General features: G+C 42.7%; 1 protein-coding gene across 9 annotated transcripts in view; it reads left to right on the plus strand.

Annotated features, from left to right (window-relative positions):
- LOC139565776 (myotubularin-related protein 5-like) overlaps window positions 1-20,470 on the plus strand; it is a 74,931-nt gene that overhangs the window by 27,980 nt on the left and 26,481 nt on the right. For 5 of the 9 annotated variants that reach the window (XM_071386316.1, XM_071386321.1, XM_071386318.1 and 2 more), the window contains exons 2-11: window positions 5,161-5,246; window positions 7,544-7,681; window positions 7,959-8,084; window positions 8,313-8,423; window positions 9,114-9,200; window positions 11,709-11,738; window positions 13,190-13,295; window positions 16,287-16,419; window positions 16,612-16,735; window positions 17,757-17,870. In XM_071386316.1, the coding sequence (XP_071242417.1) occupies window positions 5,161-5,246; window positions 7,544-7,681; window positions 7,959-8,084; window positions 8,313-8,423; window positions 9,114-9,200; window positions 11,709-11,738; window positions 13,190-13,295; window positions 16,287-16,419; window positions 16,612-16,735; window positions 17,757-17,870 (1,055 nt within the window). The remainder of the gene's footprint in view (window positions 1-5,160; window positions 5,247-7,543; window positions 7,682-7,958; window positions 8,085-8,312; window positions 8,424-9,113; window positions 9,201-11,708; window positions 11,739-13,189; window positions 13,296-16,286; window positions 16,420-16,611; window positions 16,736-17,756; window positions 17,871-20,470) is intronic. The other 4 variants (XM_071386324.1, XM_071386325.1, XM_071386320.1 and 1 more) reach the window with 3 other exon arrangements.

The raw sequence follows: 20,470 nt of genomic DNA on the forward strand, positions 1-20,470 counted from the left end.
TAGGCCACTTTATTTCAACATCTGAACAAAGTGGACAGGCTAGTATGCTGGTCAAACAGTTGGAGACGGACGGACGGGTGTGTTCATAACAAATCAACTTGTTAGCTAGCAAATAGATCCAAGTTGGCAAGACTTTAAATATAAAGATAAGCTGGCTACTCACTGACACGTGGGCTTGTGTTGAGAGATTGTTTGAGACCTAATTTTCTATAATGCCTATTACAAAAAGTTGGTTATTAGTGAATGTGCATTATGCATGGTTTTGGTTAAATTAGGAACAAGAGCATTTTCATAGACTTGAATGCCAGATCAGTGATTATTGCAAAAAAATATTCTAAACAATTTAAATAAAATGATTACATTATTTGCGAGTTTGTTGTTGCGGAAGGCCAGCTGGCGACCAGTGTCAGCTTGCAGGCACCCGGCCCGCCACAAGGCGTTGCTACAGTGCGATGGGACAAGGAAATCCCGGCCGGCCAAACCTTCCCCTAACCCGGACGACGCAGAGCCAATTGTGAGCTGCCTCATGGGTCTCCAGGTCACGGCTGGCTCTGACACAGCCTGGGATCAAACCCGGGTCTGTCGTGATGCAGTGCCATAGACCGCGGGAGGCCTCTATACACAGAGTTTACGAATCGTTATGAACACCTGCTCTTTCCATGACATCGACTGACCAGGTGAATCCAGTTGAAAGCTATGATCCCTTATTGATGTCACTTGTTAAATCCACTTCGATCAGCGTAGATGAAGGGGAGGAAAGGTGTTAATGTTTTGTACACTCAGTGTATATTGTGACTCGCCCATATGTTTGAAAAATATATGATTTTTAGGCCGTATTGCCCAGCCCTAGACTAATTGCATTGCAAACACAGATGTGTAAACACTGGCCAGGCCACGTGCATGTAGTAACAGACAGGTACTGTCAAATATTCTCCCTTCGACAGATTTGTTGGTCACGCAAGCTCTTATTGCACATATTAACCCATTCAACATTTACTACGTGCACTTACTCACACACACAAAATGCATGAGGACTATGTTCTGTGAAATAAAGACACACACACACACACACCTACCTACCTGTGCTACGTGCTGAAGCTCACAGAGCCAAACCTTAAGGAAGTTTTTATGAACTCAGTCAGTTTACAGTCCACCACTGAGGAGGTCCTCTGAGTACGTGTAGAAAACACACTCTTCACCACCGCCTGGCTGCCACTGAAACAATACGTTCCAATATCCACGCTAGCATACTACATAAAATAAAGGAATGTATTGGACATGCATTGTAAGTGGTATTGCAGTATGGATCATTTAGGTACTATTGATAATCTACTACTAGCCATCCCCTCCCTTCTATGCTGCCTGCACATCACTTAATGTAGCACGAAGTGGGTCTAAATTAATAAACAGCAGTGCGATAAGAAAGTTGAACATTTAAATTCCTTCCCTGGCCTCTGTTTAGACAGAACTTGAGTGGTGTTTTAAACGAATGACAGAGTACATGTAATATGAAAGGCTGGCTGCCTGCATTCCTGCAGCTCTGTGTTTGACTGGTCATCATGGGGTTTTGACACTAGAATGTTTTTTTTTAAGTGGTCAGGAATGAAGGACAGCTGGTCTACTGAACGCAACCCACTGTCTCATGACTCCCATCTTATCGCGAGACTGGGATGGTAGCACAGGTGAGATGGAGTAAGAGAACACTTGGGGGAAGGAGCGAGTGCAGAAGAGAGGATGAGTAGGCTATTTCCTTCCCATCTGTGTGTTTGGTTTTGGGAGTTGTCTGCCTGCCCTAGTTGGTTGTATTGTGACTGGGCTTACCGGGCTCCGGGTTTTGTTCCCCGTGATAAAGAGCCTGAGGCTTTTATTATTTTCTCAGACTGACACAGCATTCAACCACAAACTCTCTCTTCCTTTACTTTGGGAATAATGTCTCTTTCAGTGACTAGTCCCATGCTGTGACGCAACAAAGTGAATTCTGTGTGAAGACGACTGTCTGGACAGAGAAGCTCAAACGATGGTTAACAGTGATTTGTAGAGGTTACATAAGAAGGCTTTTGTCATTCTGCTAAGATGAGCAGCACTAATGTCTTAGCTGAATTCTGAAGAGAAATCATACTGTGTTTGGGAAGAATCGCAAGAGCGTTGTGCCAAGAAAGTGTTTGCTTATTAGTGAGACAGCCTGGAACAAGGCCAGTCCCTTCTGGGTCATGATCCCTCAAGGCCAGGTTTAAGGCTCACACACTCACACACATTACACGAATGTGGATCTAGCATTCGTCTGCTGATCGAGCTTTTGTTATAGGGACCACCCGCTTTAGATGTCTGTCTGCCAACATTTTTCATGCGACTCTACAGTACATGTAAAATCTGTGCACACTCAATTTGAAAATTACATTCAGAGGTGAAGTACTCTTGCCCAGCAAACACTATTGGTGTGTCTGAGCCCTTAGACTAGAGGTACCTAAACCACTGTGTCAACAATAACTGTGTCATGATGTAACAGTTTGTGGCATTGAGCTCATCTTTTTCTTTAAGACAGACTGAGAGTAAGATAGTGATGGGCGGGAAAAATCGATACAGTTGCATATCCCCAGACTTTTAGGTTTAATTTATTTGCACTCAAAACAATAAGTGATAAAAAAACAATACAGATAAAAACCAATATATAAACTCTGTAGGTGTGGTTGGAAGGGCCTTATATACTGTAAAAACCACACCACAAACTATATACAATACATAAGTACAAAAATAAGAAAGGTTTGTTAAAACGGATAACAAAACCCACTACTCATAAATGTACAAATGAACCGATCAGCAATCACAAAACAGTGTGTGTGAGTGAGATGGGCTATATGGAGGAGATTACTGAGTAGTTTGGTTCATCAGGCTGATCCCCAGTCTTTGCTTCATGAGGTTTTTGAATTGTGAAGAAAAGAACAACTCTCTATGCGAGGTGTGGCAGTTGGGAGGGTGAAGGTTATCGCAGTGTGTCTTTCTATATAGATGGATTTCAGAATTAACCTGGCAGAATCCATTGAAGGGTGTTGGTAAATTGTCTGGGAGGTATGAGTTTTTGGTGATGAAAGTGCGTAATTGGCGTACATCAATGTCATAAATAGACAAGATATTGAGTTTCTTAAACAAAGGTGCAGATGGAGCCAGGTAATTAGAGGTGGCTAGTCTTGGAAATGTATTTTATATGATGAGTAATTTGTGTAGATAGGAGGCATATGTACAGTCCTGTCCTCAGTTGGTAGAGCATGGCGCTTGCAACGCCAGGGTTGTGGGTTCGATTCCCACGGGGGTACCAGTACTGAAAGAAATATGAAAATATATGAGTAAGAGCATCTGCTAAGTGACTAAAATGTAAATACTTGGGATGCACCGATTTTATTAAATTTTTGCCGATATACAATATTTTCCTTGCCCCCCAAAAAATTATACCGATATTTAACATTTTAGCTGCCTTTTAAGCATTCTAGTACAGTTAAATAGTTAAACCACTGCGCGTGTGTGTTTTAAGGCACTGCATCTCCGTGCAAGAGGCATCACTACAGTCCCTGGTTCGAATCCAGGCTGTAACACATCTGGCCATGATTGGGAGTCCCATTGGGCGGTGCACAATTGGCCCAGCGTCGTAGGGGGTGGGCCGTCATTGTAAATAGAATTTGTTCTTAACTGACTTGCCTAGTTAAATAAAGGTTACACACACCACATCACACTGACCAAAAGTTATTTTGTTGGCATTTAAGTGTGCTCCCATTACCAGTAAAATATAATCTAAACTGATTTCTTTCACTTACTTGCTGTGCTGTTTTCATTTGTTCAGTCGTTTCATTATCTTTTTATAATTTTTTTATGTTTTACCCCTTTTTTCTCCCCAATTTCGTGGTATCCAATTGGTAGTTAGTCTTGTCTCATCGCTGCAACGCCCGTACGGACTCGTGAGAGGCGAAAGTCAAGAGCCGCGCGTCCCCCGAAACACAACCTAACCAAGACGCACTGCTTCTTGACATAATGCCCACTTAACCCGGAATCCAGCCGCACCAATGTGTCGGAGGAAACGCCGTACACCTGGCGACCATGTCAGCATTCACTGCGCCCGGCCTGCCAGCCAAACCCTCCCCTAACCCGGACGACGTTGGGCCAATTGTGCGCCGCCCCATAGGGTCTCCCGGCTGCAACAGAACCTGGACTCCAACTCAGAATCTCTCGTGGCACAGCTAGCGCTGCGATGCAGTGCCTTAGACCACTGCCCCACTCGGGAGGCCCGAGTCGTTTCATTCTCAACCGGGATTTCATCATGCATGTCAAGCAGTGAAGTTTCAGCTCTGTCTGTCCGTGGCCTCTCTTCCTCGGTGCCCCCTGTCACTGTGTCCGTTTCCATCTTGTCCAGCTGTGTATGTAACATTTCACGTTAACCCTGTTTCTTGTCTGCATCGAAGTAGAGGTCCTTGTACCTAGCATCAAGCATGGTGGCGACACAGTAAAGAGGCTCAGAGAGAATGCCACCGAATCGCTTGTTCACAGCCTCAAGTACTTTTGTAAGTTTTAACCCCATGGTCTGTGTCGACAATTTTATTGAGCAGGCGCTTCAATGCCATGACAGAGGGTATCACGTCTGCTGCAGACGCAGTTGAGCTGATTTCTCGAGTCAGTTGTTTGAATGGAGCTAGGAGTGTTCATGTTTCCAACATGTTCTCAAATGCCATTGAAATGGCAGCAGCGGTATGAGAACCAGCACATTCTTGAGCATGCAATACGGCTTTCCTCAGTACAACATCTAATTTTATTGGTCACATATACAGTTGGTTGGAAGTTTACATACACCTTAGCCAAATACATTTAAACTCAGTTTTTCACAATTCCTGACATTTTCATCCTAGTAAAAATTCCCTGTCTTAGGTCAGTTAGGCTAATTTTCTCATGCTCTCTCGTCTCTGTGCAGCATTATAGTGAGAAATATGTTTGGAACATAAAATCACAGTATCGAATTGCAATACATATAGAATCGGCGCCTAAGAATTGTAATAATATTGTATGGTGAGGTCCCTGACAATCCCCAGCCCTACAGTAGAGGACTAGGCCCTGACAGATAACTCGGCTCTCTGATCAAGCGTTCCGACCTGATCTTTGTCACCCTCTCTCTTTCTCCAGGGGGCAGTGAGGGCCAAGGTCACATTCTCCAGCGCTTTCCTGAGAAAGACTGGGAGGACAATCCCTTTCCACAAGGCATCGAACTGGTATGTAACTAACATAACTCACACACAAACGAATGCACAATTGCCTACATATTTACCCGATTCTACATACAGTTGAAGTCGGAAGTTTACATTCACCTTAGCCGAATACATTTAAACTCAGTTTTTCCACAATTCCTGGCATTTAATCCTATTAACAATTCCCTGTCTTAAGTCAGTTAGATCACCACTTTATTTTAAGAATGTGAAATGTCAGAATAATAGTAGTGAGAATGATTTATTTCAGATTTTATTTCTTTCATCACATTCCCAGTGGGTCAAAAGTGTACATACACTCAATTAGTATTTGGTAACATTGCCTTTAAATTGTTTAACTTGGGTCAACCGTTTCGGGTAGCCTTCCACAAGCTTCCCACAATAAGTTGGGTGAATTTTGGCCCATTCCTCCTGACAGAGCTGGTGTAACTGAGTCAGGTTTGTAGGCCTCCTTGCTCGCGCACGCTTTTTCAGTTCTGCCCACATTTTTTATGGGATTGAGGGCAGGGCTTTGTGATGGCCACTTCAATACCTTGACTTTGTTGTCCTTAAGCCATTTTGCCATAACTTTGGAAGTATGCTTTGGGTCGTTGTCCATTTGCAAGACCCATTTGCGACCAAGCTTTAACTTCCTGACTGACGTCTTGAGATGTTGCTTCAATATATCCACATAATTTTCCTCCCTCATGATGCCATCTATTTTGTGAAGTGCACCAGTCCCTCCTGCAGCAAAGCACCCCACAACATGATGCTGCCACCCCTGTGCTTCACGGTTGGGACGATGTTCTTCGGCTTGCAAGCCCCCCCGTTTTCCTCCAAACATAACGATGGTCATTATAGCCAAACAGTTCTATCTTTGTTTCATCAGACCAGAGGACCTTTCTCCAAAAAGTATGCTCTTTGTTCCCATGTGCAGTTGCAAACCGTAGTCTGGCTTTTTTTATGGCGGTTTTGGAGCAGTGGCTTCATCCTTGCTGAGTGGCCTTCCAGGTTGTGTCAATATAGGACTCGTTTTACTGTGGATATAGATACTTTTGTACCTGTTTTCTCCAGCATCTTCACAAGGTCCTTTGCTGTTGTTCTGGGATTGATTTGCACCTTTCGCACCAAGGTACGTTCATCTCTAGGAGACCGAACGCGTCTCTTCCTTGAGCGGTATGATGGCTGCGTGGTTCCATGGTGTTTATACTTGCGTGCTATTGTTTGTACAGATGAACGTGATACCTTCAGGCATTTGGAAATTGCTCCCAAGGATGAACCAGACTTGTGTAGGTCAACAACAACAAAAATTCTGAGGTCTTGGCTGATTTCTTTTGATTTTCCCATGATGTCAAGCAAAGAGGCAGTGAGTTTGAAGGTAGGCCTTGAAATACATCCACAGGTACACCTCCAATTGACTAAAATGATGTCCAATTAGTCCATCAGAAGCTTCTAAAGCCATGACATCATGTTCTGGAATTTTCCAAGCTGTTTAAAGGCACAGTCAACTTAGTGTATGTAAACTTCTGAGCCACTGGAATTGTGATACAGTGAATTATAAGTGAAATAATCTGTCTGTAAATAATTGTTGGAAAAATGACTTGTCATGCACAAAGTAGATGTCCTAACCGACTTGCGAAAACTATAGTTTGTTAACAAGAAATTTGTGGAGTGGTTGAAAAACGAGTTTTAATGACTCCAACCTAAGTGTATGTAAACTTCCGACTTCAACTGTACATCATCCGTACCTGAAGAAAGGCTGCATCATGAAGGGATCTACATAACCCAGAATCATTTACTGTTAATGTATATTTAATGTCTCCCAAATAACCCTTATTCCAGTATTGTTTACCTCATTATTGTCTAATGTGTTTTGCCAGAATCAATATTGAAGAATTCCTAAGTGTTCATTATGTATTACAAGATGAATGCTTACAGAACAATGGTTATTCCTTGGTTTGCTTTTAGCCTGTTTCTCACCCCGATCCAAAATAAGGGTGTAAGGTTAATCATTTCTGACACGTGGAAAGTTTTCTTAACTTGGTATAGCCTAGCGGTGGAAAATAAACAAATGATAGGCTAGAGATCAGAGGTGAGTCACAGAGAGATGCAGAGTAGGGACATGTGACATACCACAACGGGATTCGGCCCACTAATACTGTATGTTCCTCTCCTGTCATCTATCTCTCCCTCTCCTATCCCTTTCACCTCATTCCCTTTTCCCTCCTCCTTCCCTTCTTTCTCGACCCCTGCTCCCCTTGACCCATTTTCTGTCAATCTTGCCCTCTCCCTCCTCTTTCTCCCTCTCTCCTTTTCTCTCTCAGTTCTGTCAGCCCAACGGATGGCAGTTAGTTCCAGAGAGGGAGCGTCCGTCGTTCTTCGTGTCGGTTTTGACCGACATCAACTCAGAGCGTCACTACTGTGCCTGTTTCACGTTCTGGGAGGGCCTGGACAACCCTCAGGTGAGAGACTGGAGGAGAAAGAGCCAATGTCATTATGAACCAGTAACGGTATTGTTACAGCTGTACTGTGTAGCAACAATGTGCCAACATTTTACGCTGGCAACAAAGTTGTGGAAATGAGACGATCTGATCATATTCGAAACAGGTAATGGTTTATAAAAGTTCCAAGCTGTCTGTGATATGACGTTAGATGTTTAATGATACGTCTATAGAACATTTGCACAAAGTAGGCTACGTTCTGTACACTATGATATTCTGTCTCTTTCTGTGTGTGTAGCTACAGAAAGCTGAGGCCAGTGAGGTGGATGAGGATGAAGTCCCAGGGCTGGTCCAACCGACCCAGGTCTTTGCCCCCAAGAGCCTGGTGCTGGTGTCCCGTCTGGACCACACAGAGGTCTTCAGGGTACAACGCACCTCAAAACAATACTGCACGTCCCTGTCCGATACTCCCATTGCACTTCTCATCTATGTTTCTTGTTACAACAAAGAGTGATTGAGACAACTCTAGGCTTGATTTGGCTGTATTTTGCTTTAGGTTGTGTTCTTCACCCACAAACCCTGTTTGGGCCATTTCACTACAAGTTAAGGAAAGTGTGTGCTTGTCTTTTGACTGGTTGCCTCCCCTGTCCAGAACTGTTTGGGGCTCATCTACGCCGTGCACGTGGATAGCCTCAGCGTTCCCTTGGAAACGGTGATCGGAAACCTCCTCACCTGCGTCATCCCCGTCGCTGGTGGTTCTCAGGTAAACACACCTCCTTTCAGCATGCATACCGACATTTACGTATTCTACTGGGCTGTGCAACCCTCCCAACCAGCTAGCCTATTAGCTTGTTAGCCCCATCCAACCTGCTAGCATATTAGCTTAGCATGTTGACCGACGCAGTCTGCTAGCACATTACTTTAACCAACCTGTTTGCATTGTAGCTTAGCATTAGCGGGTGTGCTATGCTAACCCACATTGCCGAGTCAATGCCGGGTCCTCAGCAAAGGGGAGATGGCCAGCATAGTAACCTACACACCACAGGAGGTTGGTGGCACCTTAATCGGGAGGACGGGCTTGTGGTAATGGCTTTAGCGGAATTAGTGGAATGCTATCAAATGCATCAAACGCATGGTTTCCATGTGTTTGATGCCATTCCAATCGCTCCGTTCCAGGCATTATTATTATGAATCTTCTCCCTTTAGCAGCCTCCACTGCTACACACTATGTATAGGAATATTTTCTTAGCTCTTGTATTCACCCTATGTGCACAATTTAAACGTACTGTTTGTCTCAAACTAATTCAATGACGCTACAGCATGAAGTAAACTAGTATACTAAATCATGCACTACTAGTATATTGGGCCTATACGTACATTTCTGTACATTTTGTTCCCTTGTGTAACATGCCATTGAACCCCGCTGTACATTGGTTCCTCCTGTGTGTTACAGATAAATGAGTCCCCAGTATGTAGTTTAAATCTTTCGGTTCCTCAGGCCCTAGCCTGTGACTGGCTACTGGGCTGCTTTCAGGACCAGGTAACATCACCTTCCGGCAGCTTCTTACCAATCCGCTTGCCTCATTGTGATTTTATCTATTTAGATAAACATGATGATTCTAAAAAGTCTGTTTTGTATTTCCTGTAATCATCTCAAACCATGCTGATTAATATTCACTCAGTGGTTTGCAGTTTGCTCTAGTCTGCTTTTGTGGGATTTGTGGCCTAACGATGCTGCGTATTCCATGCTACATTAACCTGTCAACCATTTCGATCATTTTTGAGACTTTTTTAAAGTCAAAGAATTGTTTTGATTCTGTGTGCCGTTGTTTGTCGTGGATCGATCTGATGTGTTTGCCATTATTGATCTGTTATAGAAGTGCATAGACTTTTCACTTGGTGAGGAACACACACTGTACACACACACTGGTTCTCTGAGGGTGACCATATGGAGCACCAGATGGCCTCATAGCAGGCAGTGCAGTGGTCTGAATGAGAGATGGGACTAATCAGCATTAACACAGACACAGACACACAGACACACACGCATAGATCTTGCAAACAAAAACAAACATACACTTGACTTACACACACTCAGAGACCTTCAGCCATTGGATACTATAGCACAGATCATTCTGTATTATAACAGTACTTGAAAAGCTATACTAGGTGTTTGTTACGGTGCAATAGCAGGTTTGATACTATCAAATGTCTAACTTTTTATTAAACTCAGGTCTAGACTTGCTAGGACTCTCCCCAGTCATGCCACGTCAACCACTGTCATCCCAACATACATTGCAACGCATCCACTTTACTACTGCAACTGGCAATTATCTCAACTGTCAGATATGCACTCCTGACATACAGAGCAGCGACCTTTAGCCCAATTACTGTACACTGGAATATATATGAGTCTGATATGGAACCTGCCTGAACGTTTGTGTGTGTGTGTGCGCGCACGTCTGCCCGTCTGTATGAGGGATTGAATAGATAATTGTAAATGACTGTATGTCTAGTCTCCACAATGTCTCCTGGTTACCAGCCCAAGAATGTTCTGTCAATGGGCCAAGCTCCATAAATAACTTATTTGATTTCCTGAAATATTAACTGTAAAACATTAACTAAGCAGATTTACTGAAAAATGACAATGTTACACAAGTATAACATTTCAGTCCTCCGTTATTTCACCCCAAGGCCATGAACACATCATCTGACTAATTTACCCATTGGATGTATGTAGCTACGATAGAGCTGGGCGATATGGCAAATAAATTATCACGATATCTATATTTTTTCATTTGATATTGATAATTATCACGATATTAATCAAATAATGTTTAAAAGGTGCATATCTGCTTTGAAATCAAGAATGCCTGAACAAACCGTGGTTAGAGCGTTAAGCCAGTAACCGAAAGGTTGCTAGATCGAATCCCCGAGCTGACAAGGTAAAAATCTGTCGTTCTATCCCTGAACAAGGCAGTTAACCCACTGTTCCCCCATAGGCCGTCATTGTAAATAAGAAATTGTTCTTAACTGACTTGCCAAGTTAAATAAAGGTTAAAATTGTGAGCTACACATGGAAAATTGTTCCATGTTTGCTGCCAGGGAGCACATACCTGGGGTCAATTAAATTGATAAGCCTCTTGAAACCTTCCTTTTCGTCTACGCTAATTGGTAGCATGTCCTGAGCAATGCAATGCATAATAGCATTTGTGATGTCTTTGTCTTTTCAATGTTTGCATGTAGGGCATAAACGCTGTCAGTGTTGACTGCTTCGGGCAAACATCCCTAGATTTGGCTAGTGCTTGAGTGGTGTTTATCAATACCGTGGAGCAAACTCAAACTTCCTGCATGTTCCAAAGAGTGATTTTGCTTCAGATGTTGAAAAAGGTTTGTCGTATTACCAGACTTCGTAGCCACCTGTCTACGGCACAATTTGCACCGAACATTGCTCTGCTCTTTGTCGGACTTCAAAAAGCCAAACCACTTCCAAATTATTGAAACAGTTTAACCCTTTTTATCAATAATTTCTTCGTTGTTCGTGGTTAATATTGGCTACTCCATCACTCGAGGTGCTATGTGGTTTTTAGTGGGCGCATACCTCTCCACGTGCATATTGTCACTTCTCTGCGCGTTCCTGCTGCGTCACAGAGGTGAAATGGACTGCTGTACCTAATTATTCTATATCGACATTAACAAAAGGAATCTAAACGTTTTTATATCGTTATTGAGGGAAGTAATTACCTCTGATATTGATTTATCGCCCAGCCCTAAGCTACATTGTCAGATATTAAATGTGGCTGAACTGAGCTGTGGATGCTTCCATTTTATTTCCCCAAAGTTGACAGCTGGTTTGACTCTGTGCCTTATGTTAATGTTGCTGCACTCTCATGTCATAATGCCACGCTGTTACCGTCTGTGTATATTTGTAATGTTAATCTTTTGTCATTGTTTTGTCATGTTTTTGTTTGGACCCTGTTGTCTCTAATCCGTGTTTTCTCCTATGGTGTATTTCTCTCTCTGTGTGTGGGGTGCTTGACTTGTGTAGCCGTGCCAGGAGGAGAGAGAGGAGAGCTTGGTACGCCGCCTGACTACTTTATTCTCCTTTCAACCAATCCGCTCCTAGCTTTACCTAATTCTGTCAGGATCCTCCTATGTCTATGTATCTCACCTACCTCTCTCTCAAGGGAACACCAATCAAATCACTTTGATAAGGCCCAATCTGTTACACAATGGCTGATCTTTTTACAATCTGTTATTGGTTGCCTGGAAAAATTCAAGGATATCTAATTGGTTGTTGATCAGACGAGTGACGGTGAAATGGTGTTCAACAGTTGGATCACTGCGTTCCATTTGCTGCTCCTGTAGAGAGCATGAGCTAACGCCAACCTTTCCTGTCCAGCTATACACAGATATACCTAGGCCCTGTATTTTAAGTACTTTTAAATGAAGATTTGGCTACAGTAGATTCCTGCTTCTGGAGTTTATTTGAAAGCGTCTGTTTTTAAATCAATTCCCTATTTTATAGTGAATATGTATTTTTGAAGAATTTCAGTACTTAAAATAATTTGCATTCCTACTTGTCAAATGTGGTATACAGCCTCTGTAGGTAGTTCCAGTTGTTTCGGTGTATTCTGTTGTATTACTATGTGATGTCTGTCCTAGAGGCTGCTGTGGTTGTGTTTCTATTTGATGTATTGGATGCCTTCTTTGACCTTGTGCTACCTGTCCTGTATGCAACTCTTTGCAATCGGTCTTCATTTGCAGCCAAGACCCACTGTACTTATCATGCTGTGCAAATTGTGCCTTAACTCATGTCGGCTAACATGCTTTTTCAGTCTTGCGAATACTTAAAAATCCAAAACAGTCATTGACATTGCATGCAACATAAAGATCACACTTACAAATGATGGCAACTTATATCTTACAACAACTAGTACAACTCTCTTGACGTATAAATGTAATGTATGTGCTACAATGTGAAGTTTACATGACTAAGATGTTTCATGAATGTTACAATCAACAACAAAACAATCTAAATCATTCTGTCACTTCCCTCCCCTCTGCTTCACATGTCCGTAAGAACTATCCAGTAACACTAAACCAATAAGACATTTCAAATGTTAAGACCCCCCCCCCCCCCCAAATCATTCAAACGTATGAAATCTGCCCTTTCCAAAACGCAATGGAAATGTCCCTGTATGGACAATCTGGAATGTCATTGGTATTTGACTCCCATAAAGGCCCATTTAATATGGTGGGCTGATTTGAATCTGTGGTAAGGCCCATTGCTATGGGTTTCTCAGTTCAGCATAGGTCAGTTCTCTCCTGTTCAGCTCTGAATGGCCGGTTACTGTGGAGTTCTAATGTACCTGCTAAACCCCTGTGATTCTTCTCATCTGTGATTTCTCCTCTCCTCAATACACTCCAACCCTCTGTGATTGTGCTGTAGTTGCTAATCCCCATTTTTTCCAAGAATGACCGTTCACACTATCTGTTCTCTTTTTCCATGCGTCCCTCTCTCTCTAGAGGACTATAACATTGGGTGCGGGCGATCGACAGGTCATCCAGACTCCCATCAACGACTCCCTCCCTGTCAGCGGCAGCAGCGTAGCCCATCTCTTTAGACAGCTTGGTACGGCAAATCACAATGCAGTTTATTCAGCCCAGGACCGATGGGGCACCTTTATGATCAGTGATGTCAGTGATATGGACCAATCAGAGTCCGATGTTCCCTCACCTAGGAAATGTTCCTTAGAGAGAAGACCTTCACCAATTGTTGAATTGCTTAATGAACGCAAATCACAGGCCTATATTTGATGAGTTGGGGAAAAAAGGCAGGAATGTGTGTATGTATATAAACTCAGCAAAAAAAGAAATCACTGTCAACTGTGTTTATTTTCAGCAAAGCATGGGAAACAGTGTTTAAACCCTTTACAATGAAGATCTGTGAAGTTATTTGGATTTTTACAAATTATCTTTGAAAGACAGGGTCCTGAAAAAGGGACGTTTCTTTTTTTGCTGAGTTTACTCTACCGTTCAAAAGTTTGGGGTCACTTAGAAATGTCCTTGTTTTTTGAAGAAAAGCATTTTTTTTTGTCCATTTAAAATAACATCAAATTGATCAGAAATACAGTGGAGACATTGTTAATGTTGTGAATGATTATTGTAGCTGGAAACGGCAGGAAAAAAAAGAGAAAAAAAAGGAATATCAACATAGGCGTACAGAGGCCCATTATCAGCAACCATCACTCCTGTGTTCCAATGGCACATTGTGGTAGCTAATCCAAGTTTATAATTTTAAAAAGGCTAACTGATCATTAGAAAACCCTTTTGCAATTATGTTAGTACAGCTGAATACTGTGTTCTGATTTAAAGAAGCAAAAAACGGGCCTTCTTTAGACTAGTTGAGTATCTGGAGCATCAGCATGTGTGTGTTCGATTACAAGCTCAAAATAGCCAGAAACATAACTTTTCTTCTGAAACTCGTCAGTCTGTTCTTGTTCTGAGAAATGAAGGCTATTCCGTGCGAGAAATTGCCAAGAAACTGAAGATCTCGTACAACGCTGTGTACTACTCCCTTCACAGAACAGCACAAACTGGCCCTAACCAGATTAGAAAGAGGAGTGGGAGGCCCCGGTGCACAACTGTGCAAGAGGACAAGTACATTAGAGTGTCTAGTTTGTGAAACAGACGCCTCACAAGTCCTCAACTAGCAGCTTCATTAAATAGTACCCGCAAAACACCAGTCTCAACGTCAACAGTGAAGAGGCGACTCCGGGATGCTGGCCATCTAGACAGAGTTCCTCTGTCCAGTGTCTGTGTTCTTTTGACCATGTTAGTCTTTTATTATTGGCCAGTCTGAGATATGGCTTATTCTTTGCAGCTCTGCCTAGAAGGCCAGCATCCCGGAGTCACCGCTTCACTTTTGACGTTAAGACTGGTGTTTTGCGCGTACTATTTAGTGAAGCTGCCAGTTGAGGACTTGTGAGGCATCTGTTTCACAAACTAGACACTCTTAGAAATGCCGTTGTTTTTTTGTTTTTGTTTTAAGTGACCCCAAACTTTTGAACAGTAGTGTGTGTGTGTGTGTGTACACTGCATTCGGATAGTATTCAGAACCCTTGACTTTTTCCACATTTTGTTACATTACAGCCTTATTCAAAAATGTATTAAATAGTCCCCCCCCCCCCCTCATCATTCTACACACAATACCCCATAATGACAAAGCAATAACAGGTTTTTAGAAATTTGGATTAATTTTTTTTTTTAAGTATGAAATATTACATTTACGTAAGTATTCAGACCCATTACTCCAGTACTTTTTTGAAGCAACTTTGGCAGCGATTACAGCCTCAAGTCTCCTTGGGTATGAAGCTACAAGCTTGGCACACATGTATTTGGGGAGTTCCTCCCGTTCTTCTCTGCAGATCCTCTCAAGCTCTGTCAGGTTGGATGGAGAGCATTACTGCACATCTATTTTCAGGTTAGTCCTGAGATGTTAGTTCGGGTTCCGACTCTGGCTGGGCCACTCCTGTGTTGTCTTGGCCGTGTGCTTAGGGTCGTTGTCCTGGCTTCGCCCACCAGTCTGAGGTCCTGAGTGCTCTGAAACAGGTTTTCATCAAGGATCTCTCTGTACTTTGCTCTGTTCATCTTTCCCTCAATTCTGACTTGTCTCTCAGTCCCTGCCGCTGAAAAACATCCCCACAGCATGATGCTGCCACCACCATGCTTCACCGTAGGGATGGTGCCAGGCGTGACGCTTGGCATTCAGGCCAAAGAGTTCAATCATGGTTTCATAAGACGAGTGAATCTTGTTTTTCATGGTCAGAGTTCTTTAGGTGCCTTTTGGCAAACTCCAAGTGGGCTGTCATGTGCCTTTTCCTGAGGAGTGGCTTACGTCTGGCCACTCTATCATAAAGTCCTGATTGGTGGAGTGCTACAGAGATGGTTGTCCTTCTGGATTATTCTCCCATCTCCACAGAGGAACTCTAGAGCTCGGTCAGTGACCAAGGCCCTTCTCCCCCGATTGCTCAGTTTGGCCAGGCTCTAGGAATAGTCTGTGGTTCCAAACTTCTTCCATTTAAGAATGATGGAGGCCACTGTTTTTGGGAACCTTCAATGCTGTAGACCTTTTTTCGTACCCTTCCCCAGATATGTGCCTCGACACAATCCTGTCTCGGAGCTCTACGAACAATTCCTTCAACCTCATGCCTTGTTTTTTTTTGCTCTGACATGCACTGTCAACTGTGGAACCTTATATAGGCAGGTGTGTGCCTTTCCAAATCATGTCCAATCAATTGAATTTACCACAGGTGGACTCCAATTTAAGTTGTTGAAACATCTCAAGGATGATCAACGAAAACAGGATGCACCTGAGCTCAATTTTGAGTCTCATAGCAAAGGGTCTGAATACTTATGTAAATAAGGTATTTCTATATGTTATAAATTTGCAAAAAAATGTAAGAACCCATGTTTGCTTTGTCATTTTGGGGTATTGGTTGTAGATATGTCTTCATGCCTGCATGTTAGATCATTTTGTTTGAAGATACATTTGATCTTTACAATCCCCGCAGTTGGTCTTTCCCTGCAGGTAAAGTGAATACTGTACCTCTGTTGCTCTCAGGTATAGTGAACGTCCTGTATCTGTTCTGTGCTGCTCTGACGGAACACAAAATCCTGTTCCTGTCCAGCAGCTACCAGAGACTAACAGACGCCTGCAGAGCACTACTGGCCATCATGTTCCCCCTCAAATACAGGTGTGTGTGTGTGTGTGGGTTTTTCATTGTAAAATAGGTTCATAGATGTCTTTTGTGAATTTACAGGGATTTGATTAACAAGATTAACAAGATATCTGTTAGTTTGGGTAATTTTGTGATTTCCTCACTTATCACCATCTCCTAATCTAATTCCTGATTAATCTGATTTCCTCTTGTTTTCCCTCCCGTCAGTTTTACGTACGTCCCCATCCTGCCGGGGAAACTCCTGGAGGTGCTGAGCACGCCCACGCCTTTCATCATCGGGGTCAATTCTTTCTTCCGTTCCGAGACCCAGGAACTGGTGGGGAGCATGACCGTATGTTCCAATCTACAATACTTATTTTTGATTTATTTTCTATATCATGTTTATATATTCCGTCAGTGTATGCATTTGTAAAGCCAATCTGATGCCAGTAAAGACCATCTTCATTCTGTGTTGCCCCCCCCATACTTTGACAGCCTGTGGTACGATCTTGATTATTGGATATGTTTGTCAGTTCTCTGGCCCTCTTTCCTTATCTATAATTAATCTCACTCAACAACCCAGACCTGCTGTGTTTTAGCCATCTGAAACCTCTTTTAGCTTAAATACCTCTCAGTACTAACACAACGGTCTTTGTAAACCATGCCAAGGTACGTTAGCAATATACATGTAACTTAAATATTTTCATTCTATATCCAGTTGGATGACTTAAAGTTTCCTATTGTAATTAAGGACTAACGAATGATTTAAGATGAATAATACTAATAATACATTTATTTTGTATATCGCTTTTCATTAGTTATCTCAAAGCTCTGAGGAAAAAAGAATACAAAACGATATTGAATAAAAACAAGGTACATTTTAGAATGAAGGCAGGTAAAATAGCAGTAGTGGGCTAGGCACTAAATACATTTCAGATTGGGACTAGGACTATGAAAAGACAGTCATTTTAGTGTCATGTTTCTGAGGTCTAGGTTAGGGTGCGTTAAACTACATGTGGTCCCTCGCCATGCTTTGTTATGTAATGACTTTTAACAACGGACTGCCTGTCTGTATAATATAGTATACTATACAGTCACATGGCTCTGATAGATCGATTGATTGTAAGGGGGTGAGAGGGTATCGCCTTGGCAACCCAACTGCCTGTTAAAAGGTACATTTCACTGCTGCATTAGGTAAAGTTCTGTAATGAACAGCTGTTGACAGAAGCGTTTGTGTGTGTCTGTGGCTCTGTCAGTCACTACTGTTCTCAATCAGCACACTTAGCCTCATGTACAGTATGCAGTACAGTGATCACTTACAAGATCAATCAAAGATATCGCACTGACTGAGCCGTCTGTGTGTTGTTCTACAGTTGGACGTGATCATCGCTGACCTAGACGGAGGCACGGTGACCATCCCGGAGTGTGTCCACATCTCCCTGCTCCCCGACCCCCTCCTGCAGCAGACCCAGACCGCCCTCTCCATGGTAACCACCGTGACGACAACACTCACACCTCACCACAACACCCTTCAGACTTCTTTCTACACCTTCACGTCATACAGCTACATCGGAGTCACCAATACCAGTACAGCACGTTAACCCAACTCAGGGACTCCCACTATGCATTACCCTGAACCATGTACAGCTATAGTGGTTTAACCACAGCACCACATTGAGATGTTGATTTACTACTTCTGAACCAACTCCTTTTCTAAATAAGATCAAGTTCCTTATTGTAATCGAGCTTCTCACTGCCAGCACAATCTGGAAATTCCTCTTGTTAAGATAAGATCCTTGTTATGTAAAACGAATCTGATTTTCTGATTGGGCCTGCCTATCATTGGTGTCTGTGGCTGGTTTATGCTTTTGTTCCTATGTGGAGGAGAGCCATTGCTTTCCCATCATTAGCTACAACAAACAAATGGTGGCAGATTTTATTCAGATTTTATTTATTGAATGATTCTGGTTGATATTGTAAGCAATCATGTGTTTGTGGGAAATTACTTTGATCACAATCTTACATTTTAATTGTAAGGTATCGGAACTACCATTACACACCCCTATAAAACAATATCATATTTTACAATATTGAAATTACCCATGAGACTCAACTATAAAAACAATGCAGTCATGAACTGTTCATGAGGATATGTCTGTTTTTAGTTTCACAATTGGTGTGAGTTGGCACGTGCAGAGCTTACTGTAATACACAGTAGTCCAATAACGAATTATGAAAGAATGGATATTCCCATCTTCAATGAATGAAATGATACTACAATCTGGAGCCAAAAGAGGAGTTTTTTGTTTGCCTGTATGACATTGATTCCCACAGCCCAAACTGTGTGTGTTTGTGTTATCAGAGTTGGACCAGAGGGAGAAAATGAATTATAGAATCTGACATGCTGTCCCACATGAGAAATATTTGGGAACATATTATTCCCTCGATAAAAATGTCTTCCTCCCCTCATTTCTTTATCAGGATAAGAGTCAAGTTGTATGTTTTAATATGATGGAACATTTGATATGGACTTGCGTAGATTACTCAGAATATTGCCAGACCGACATTGCTCGGAACTGCTCAAAATGCGTACTTAATTAGCTTTTTGGCACTTTTCTTAACTGTTATAGAAGAACCATTTTGGGTTGTTTTTTTGACACAAGTCCGTGGTGAATTATATATTAGTACATGTGACAGTATACAGTGTTAATGCTTTTGTAACTCTCCAAGGCTGTCTGTCTGAGGCCAATGGGGTTTATCTCAGGCTGGTCTCTATGATCTCTATTGGCTGGAGGGCATGAAACATGAGCCATACTCAATCTGCATGGTTACTAGCCAATCTGTTACGGCTAGACTGAACAGGAGAGGAGGAGGGAGGGACAAATGAGGAGGGAAAGCAAGAAAAGGCAAAAGAGAGAGAATGAGACAGGGTTAGGCTATTATTGTGTCCTCTCGGTCAGAGGTACATTGAAAAGGAGCTGCTCCTCAACCAGTATACTTCCCCCTTGTCCTTCATTACCATGTTTAAACATTCCTAGATGTTTGAAAAACAACACAGTGGAAAGAGCTAGGTACCAGCCAATACCTGCTCTGGTAAGTAATAGGGACTGTAAAATTGTTCCATCTCAGAACAACCAGTCCTGTGATGGGACCTGACCATTCTACAATACAATATACAGGCCTCTCCCACTTCCCTCTGTTCTGTCCTCCTTTCTTTTCTCCCCCCTGTCTCCCTCTGTCCTAACCTGTGTGGGCCATAGAGACTTGTAGTGCTGGCCCGGTGACCCTGCGTGGCTGGAATGAGACCAGAGCCCTGGAATGCAGGGCGAATTTCACTGGAAGTGCTAGTCCTTTGTTGTGTCCTGAGTCAATAAAACACTTTATGTGCATGTGATGTGTATGCACACATGCTTCCTTCCATAACCAGTGAAGCACAGTGTGTGTGATCGTGGGGTCCATTCCGCCCTGCATTTGTCTGTGCACTGTCAATCTCTGTGCAGCGCTGTCCAAGCCTCAGCCCCCCAGCCGGCTCACATAACAACAGGCCTGAGTCTAAGTGACCTTCACCCAGACCAGCACAGAGAGGATAATTGCAATGTGTGAAAAGCGATAGCTTTTGCAACTGGAGGGATAGTTAATTTGTTTAACCATCTGGAGAAGTTATGTGGGGGTTGGTGGAGTGTAATGTGTGTGTGGAGGGGGGTGGTGGGTGAAGGTTGATGCAGTGATGCTTCTAGAGATGGTTGGGCAGCAACCGTTGGGTGTGGGCTTATCTAGGTACTCTGCTGCTCTCTTCACGATTAGCTGAATTAATTCACCTCACCATCCCCAAACATAAATAGGACTGTGAATAGGAGATTCTGCAGCTAATTTAGTTAATGGGCTTTTGCTGCTTAGTCTGAAGCCACATCGGTCTCATTTATGAGAGGGGCTTCCAAGAATTCTCATCTTCTTAAAAGCTTCTGACAGCGTATTGTAATTTATGATACCCGATGAAGCGGTGTCCGAATGCCAAAATGTAGCAGCAGCTGCTGTAGGATTTATGTACTGAATAATATTGATGAACTGAACGGATGTAATGAGAAGA

Source organism: Salvelinus alpinus, chromosome 37 (assembly GCF_045679555.1).
Source record: "Salvelinus alpinus chromosome 37, SLU_Salpinus.1, whole genome shotgun sequence".
NCBI lineage: Eukaryota > Metazoa > Chordata > Actinopteri > Salmoniformes > Salmonidae > Salvelinus > Salvelinus alpinus.